At 37.4% G+C, this 6,734-nt stretch overlaps 1 protein-coding gene across 1 annotated transcript; it reads left to right on the plus strand.

The window, feature by feature from the left end:
• The first annotated feature begins 865 nt into the window (after window positions 1-865).
• LOC18432900 (protein NRT1/ PTR FAMILY 5.10) lies at window positions 866-6,293 on the plus strand. Its single transcript, XM_006842997.4, has 4 exons — window positions 866-1,067; window positions 1,178-1,395; window positions 4,073-4,638; window positions 5,011-6,293. Exons 1-4 carry the CDS (start codon window positions 926-928, stop codon window positions 5,831-5,833), a joined length of 1,749 nt encoding a protein of 582 aa, XP_006843060.2. The 5' UTR covers window positions 866-925; the 3' UTR covers window positions 5,834-6,293.
• The last annotated feature ends 441 nt before the right edge of the window (window positions 6,294-6,734 follow it).

The raw sequence follows: 6,734 nt of genomic DNA on the forward strand, positions 1-6,734 counted from the left end.
GATCCGTTATTGATTTGGATTGTATTAGAATCGGTAACTGACCCGTTTTGTTCAAAATCATATTCATACAATTCGTATAAAAAAAATTAAAAATAAATTACTTGGAGACGTCGGATCTAATATCAAATGGTGAGTGACTCTCTTGACCAAAATTGTACAGTTGCATGGTAGGGGAAGCATAGATCTTTTATGCGGTAGGGGAAGTATAGAAACCTTTCCCATAAAAATTTTCCAAATCGTTCTTTTTATTCATTTGAAAAAAATAGTCTCGAGACTATGCATAGATTATTTGAGAGCGAGATCTAAGTGTAACAAGACTTAAATTTTAAATTTTAGTTTTAGAATTAACTACCCAGTAATTCTTAAGGAAAAAAGTTTATATAAGGTTGCAATCTTAAAATATAAAATTAAAGATGCACCTAAATATCTATCATAAAAAGGTTGTTTTAATGTTAAAAACACTCTAATTGATTATCTTGACATCGATATTTACATATACGAAAAAAAAAAAAAAAAAGATTTTGAATCTCAAAAATAGTACATCGTACAACACATTATCTTGACTGTCTATTTACAAGATTTTCATATATTTATAGATCTATTTTGATTTTAACCATTTTTTGAGTTTAAAATTTTATAATTAGATATGAAAATAGATTTTCAGATAACCCTAAGAATTTTTTACACCTTATGTAAAATTTGGAGGTGCGCCTTAATTGGATTGTTTAAGGTTGCAACCTTATAAGAAAACCACACCCATTCTTGAGTGGTTCTCAAGATCCTCTAGGAAATCTGCCCGAGAGAGTAGGCGTACAATGTGCACCCGCCAGAGCATAGTATATGCGCTCCGAGACAATAGTAATACGCAAATGATAGTCTCTGCGGGCGACATGATCTTGGAGAAAAGGCGCAGGAGCAGAGAACAATGGTGAGTTCGTCGCCATTAGCAGAGGACCCTTCTTCATCTTCTCCCTTATTACATGAAGATGTTGACACAGTCAAGGCCGCAGTGGGCGGCCGTGGCCGCTCTGCAACTGGGGGGTGGAGTGCCGCCATTTACATCATCTGTATGCCCTTTTCCTCTCAACTTCACTGTCACAATTCCCGCTTCTCTCTCTCTCTCTCTCTCTCTCTCTCTCTCTCTCTCCTTTGGTTTCAATTGGTGGTGGTTTTGCAGGGGTGGAAGTTGCAGAGAGGTTTGCGTATAATGGGGCGTCGTCGAATATGATGACATATCTCACTCGCTACCTTCACCAGAGCACTGCCACAGCTGCTAAGAATGTCAACGTTTGGAATGGAGTCGCCACCATCATCCCGCTCCTCGGTGCCTTCATCGCCGACTCCTACATGGGTCGCTACCCCACCATCATCGTTTCGTCTTTCATCTATGTCATGGTCAGTCTCTTCTCTCTGTTTTTCTTTTACCTTGAAAAATATATACTGATAGTGAGTTTATTTCATAGTTGAAGATTGTATGCCTGATTCCCATAAGTTACCATTAAGCATCAAGAGAATTGTAGAGGATCACTTTCATGTATGTTGATATTAACCACAAAGAGTCTTAGTGGCAAATCTAACTATGATTAAACGCAATTTTTATATGTCCTACTTGGCCTATTTTCTAGTTTCTGATTCTTTAACATATGTTAAAATGATCTCTATCTTCTGTCAATCTTATGCAACAAAATGGCGCCCTGTTCGAGTGTAATTTCACTGAGATTGTATGTTTGAATGATTGATAACATTAGTATTAGCTTGATTACTACAAATAGGCTGACCAAATGTGCTTACTGACTTTAAAGCATCATAAATTCTTTAATTTGTTGCTTTCAATTGGCGATGCATTGTGACTCCATTATCTAAAACGCCATGAAGTCCTGTTTCTTGTGGCACCATGAAGCCACAACACCTCTTGGTAATTAAAAAAGAAGCAAATGAATAACAAATTTCTTTATGGTTGTAACTGAATATCAATTTTATGTATGGTGTTCTTGATTGTACTTATTCCAAGTCACCTTCTAGTGTTTTTCTTTTACTGTCATCACCTCCCTATTCTTCACTCCCATATCTTTGGGTTTTTTTAGTCCTTCTGGACAGAGTTTGAAATGCTCTTTATCCTATATATATCAACATTATCTTCTGTGCTTAATACAAGCGTTTAACAGTTTCCAAAATAAACATTATCTTTTGTGCTTGCCATTTTTCCATGCTGGAGTTGTGAGATCTAGTAAAGGTTCTTATTTTATAACATAAATCTGATTGGGTGCATAAGCACTGATTGATTTTGCATATGGAATATGTTCCTTTGATATTTCGCACTCATGCCTTATGTGGCCTCTATACACCTTTATCAATGGAATTCGTAATGGCTTCAAAACATTTATACTATACTTCTTTGAAAAATACTATGGTATGATTAAACATTCAGATTTCCTTTATCTTTTCCCATAAAACTGAATCCTTAATATTTTTTTTTGAAATTGTAACTGAATCCTTAATATTAAAATCTCCATCCCTAATATCAAAAGCTTCATCCCTTGTCTTCTATACACAGTAAATTTTCAAACATGACTTAGTTTCTGAGATGATTAGAGATATTTTAATCAATCTGTCATCTATCTGCTGCAGAAATTTTATTTGCGCTTTACTTGCATATCCAATGTGTACTTCATGTACTAAAAGCAGATTTAAATAGCTTCTTGATGCTACTGCTGCCTCAAGAACTGCTTAAGCCCATGGACTAATGTTTTAACATCTTGCTGTTTCTTTTCTTTGTTCAACTTCAATATCACCCTTTAATGCAAATATTTTCAAATTCTCCATCAAGGAAGAAATTTCAAAGTTTATTATATAGGTTTCTTGAATTTACAAAACCAATACTCAACAACACATTCTACTGATTTAATTTCGCTGTGGGTTTGAAAAGCTTCATCATGGTCAATCATGATTCAGATTATTCTAAGTAAACCTAACGCATGATCTACATTTATATTTACTACCATCTAGCTTTAGTGTTCTTTTATATGTCATCTCCTGCCGATAACCTTTTCCCTCTAGGCAGAGTTACTAATATCCCAACTTCTACTTATCATTATAGATTCAATTGTTTCATTCAGAGCACTAAATCTGTACTCCTTGGAACTGATGGCTATTTTCTATCATAAGGGTTTGAGCACATCCTCTGCACAGTGCAAACAATGCTATGCTATAGACCTAGCAACCATGGAACACTTTTATGACAAAAACTCCTTTTCGTTCAATAGCGTATTAGTTGTATGGTATTGCGAAGCCAGTATTCGTCTCTGGTGTTCTGATTTTCAATTTCTTATGGAAAATAAATTGATCTTTCGTCATTTAGCCAATATCAATTAACCTTGCATACAATGCTATGCTATAGACCTAGCAACCATGGAACACTTTTATGACAAAAACTCCTTTTCGTTCAATAGCGTATTAGTTGTATGGTATTGCGAAGCCAGTATTCGTCTCTGGTGTTCTGATTTTCAATTTCTTATGGAAAATAAATTGATATTTCGTCATTTAGCCAATATCAATTAACCTTGAGTTAATGTTTGTCAACACCATTTGGTTTTTCAATGAAGTGCATGTCTCTAGATTTCAAAAGTAATCTACTATTGTGATCAAAGAAACCCCTTAGTTATCTGAATACCATAAAAATGTGCTTTTCAGATTTGCTTTGTAACTTTGATATTTCATGGTTTAGGATGAGATAATGAACAGGGCCATCCAAACTCTCAAATAGTCAAGTTTAATAGTCATTTGGCATGTTCTTCACTAACAATGAGAGAATCTGGTTATGTAAATGACCCGGTCATGAAAAAATATTGAAAATAGTTTGCATTACTTGTCATGGAGTTTTATTTTATTTTTTCTTTTGTTGGGTTCTATTGCACCTATTACGTCAATGACCTTATTTATGTTATTAGTTTTATAAAATAATTCTGTACAATGTTCCTTATGAGTTTTAATTTTCATTCGTGAGGATAATTATTTGCTGTAGATACTAAGGATGTGAATCCAATGGGTTTTTCTGATGGCCTGAGAGTTGCAGGGCTTGTCTATGCTTACATTATCAGCCATTCTTCCTTCCCTCCGTCCACCAGTGTCCTGTGTCTACAATGGAGGGAGATTTTTCTGCCATTTGCCGTCTGCAGGGCAAGCGGGCTTCTTCTTCACTGCAATATACATGGTGGCACTGGGCCAAGGGGGTCACAAACCCTGTGTTCAAGCATTTGGGGCCGACCAATTCGATGAGGACAATCAAGAGGAGAGAATGTGGAAGCAGTCCTTTTTCAATTGGTGGTACTTTGGGATATCAAATGGGAGTCTTTTGGCAGTTTCAGTGATGATGTATGTGCAAGATAACATTGGTTGGGGATGGGGTTTTGGCATACCTGCAGTGGCCATGGCAGCTGGACTTTTGGTTTTTCTAGCAGGTAGGAAGAAGTACAGGCTAAAACAGGTGGGTTTAAGCCCCATGACTGAGATTGCACAGGTGTTTGTTGCAGCTGTGAGAAAGCGTAATGTGTCATATTTGGGTGAGACAGCGTCCGAGATATTTTGGGCATCTGGGTCTGCTCTGCCTGGGCCTCTCCGCGCTCGTGGCGACCAATTCAGGTAACCTTGCTTACTTTTTGAAATGAGTCGCTCTCTCATACGCACACTTGCAGGAGTACTTACATGGAAATGTCCAAAAGTTCTTTTAAGCACAATATTTCTTTGCATTTTTTTGATATTTCATTTTGGTTCTAGAGTAGGGTTTTATTATTTTTATTATTTGCATTCTCTTGCAAATTTACTTATAAGATAGGTCAACCATATATTATTACATTTAAACACGCCTGTTATTCATGGCTCCTTTTAGTTTGTAAACCTAAAATTGCAGAAATATTGCTCTCTCTCTCTCTCTCTCTCTCTCTCTCTCTCTCTCTACAAAGCCTAATGCTAATTCCCAAGCTGGTTCTTGTGGCCATCTTGTTCTGGTGAAAGATGGCTGGACAAAGCAGCCATTCCTGATGAGCAAGACAGGGCAGTGTCAAAGAAGAACAAGTGGAGACTATGCAGTGTTCGTCAAGTTGAGGATGCCAAGCTCTTGCTAAGACTGGTTCCTATATGGGCCAGCTGCTTGCTCTACACAATCGTCTACGCCCAATCACCCACCTTCTTTACCAAGCAAGGCATCACTATGGACCGAAAGCTGGGCTCCACCTTCATGGTCCCACCCGCCGCTCTCCAAACCTTCATCAACGTGGTTGCCCTTATTGTGGTCCCCTTATATGACCGCCTTATTATCCCCATGGCGAGAAAAGTCAAAGGGGATGAATGCGGAATAACTACTTTGCAGAGGATAGGAACTGGCATCTTTGTTTCAGCAATTGCAATGGTGGTGGCTGCCTTAGTGGAATTGAAGAGGCTTCGAGTTGCTGCTGATTATGGGCTTCTTGATCTTCCTAATACAACAATTCCAATGAGTATTGTTTGGTTGATCCCTCAATATGTGCTTTTCGGGGTAGCTGATGTGTTTACAGTGGTGGGATTGCAGGAGTTTTTCTATAACCAGATGCCTAACGATCTTCGTAGTGTTGGAGCTGCCATTTATTTATGTGTTTTTGGGTTGGGGAGCTTATTGAGCAGTATATTGATCTCAGTTATAGATGGGCTGAGCAGTCTAGGGGGTGGAGAGAGCTGGTTCTCTGATAATATTAACAGGGCGCATCTTGATTACTTCTACTCGCTCTTGGCCTTGCTCTGCACCCTTAGTCTCATCGTGTATGTGTACTTTGCTCGTATTTATGTCTATAAGCCGCATTAGATCCTATATATGTACTGTTAGAGAAGGTTTGCATTATTCTCTATTCAATGTGGTTTCCAATGTGGGATATGTGGTAATCCAATGGGTTACATGTGGGACAAAGTCGTGTCTTGTGCAGAGGAGTTGAAGTTATTGTTAGAAGTTAATAAAGCATTAACTTCAGTGTTTACATGATGATTCCAACAGCTGAACTCTCTGGTGAAGTATTGGTGTAGAGTGGAGGCAAGAAGTCAATTCTTTCAGCCCCTCATTTGTTGTGTCACCCTTGCTTTCTCAACACCTCCGGGGCTGGAGTTTCCTTAATGTTGCTTTATTTGTGATCTGCTATTGTTGTTTGTTTTGTTAAGGTGTATATATTTACAAATTGTGTGAAGAAAAAAATTGTATTTGTGTGTACAACTCTAGCGCTGTCAACTGTAGTTCAATATAAATTCTCTAGAATTTGCTAGGGCTTTCTGAACTAGTCTATGTGGACCTTTTTGCTAGTTCTATTAGAAGAAAATGAGTTTGTTTTGCTGGTTTGCGTCAACAAGTGTCAACTACTTGTGCATTTTACCTTTCCTAGGATTCTTACTTTTAAGTAGTGTTTGTTTGCAGTTATGGTAAGATGGTGCAAAGGTTTAACGAATGTCATCAAATCCATGAGAGATGAACAATTTAACACTTTACCCATGTCCGTTATTTATTTCAAAATATACATGGGCTTGAGTTGGAACAGTTACAAATGAGTGAAATGTTAAATAGTTCATCTGTTATAGGTATTTTATTAAATTTCCCAAGAATTGATGTCAACGCACAGAGATCATACAGTTGTCATAACAAGCTTTTATATGATGGGGCAAACTCAAGTCCAAGCTTTTATTCAAGTAGGGTATGATTATATTTTTCTTATGGGAAGAAG

The sequence above is a fragment of the Amborella trichopoda genome, chromosome 11, assembly GCF_054954075.1.
Source record: "Amborella trichopoda isolate Santa Cruz 75 chromosome 11, AtrichopodaSantaCruz75HAP2 v2.0, whole genome shotgun sequence".
Lineage (NCBI taxonomy): Eukaryota > Viridiplantae > Streptophyta > Magnoliopsida > Amborellales > Amborellaceae > Amborella > Amborella trichopoda.

Coding starts and splice junctions, on each gene's coding strand:
- LOC18432900 (XM_006842997.4), top strand. CDS start 926: ATGGTGAGTTCGTCGCCATTAGCAGAGGACCCTTCTTCATCTTCTCCC. Junction 1,068..1,177: donor TGCCGCCATTTACATCATCT/GTATGCCCTTTT, acceptor GTGGTTTTGCAG/GGGTGGAAGTTGCAGAGAGG. Junction 4,639..5,010: donor GCTCGTGGCGACCAATTCAG/GTAACCTTGCTT, acceptor TTCTGGTGAAAG/ATGGCTGGACAAAGCAGCCA.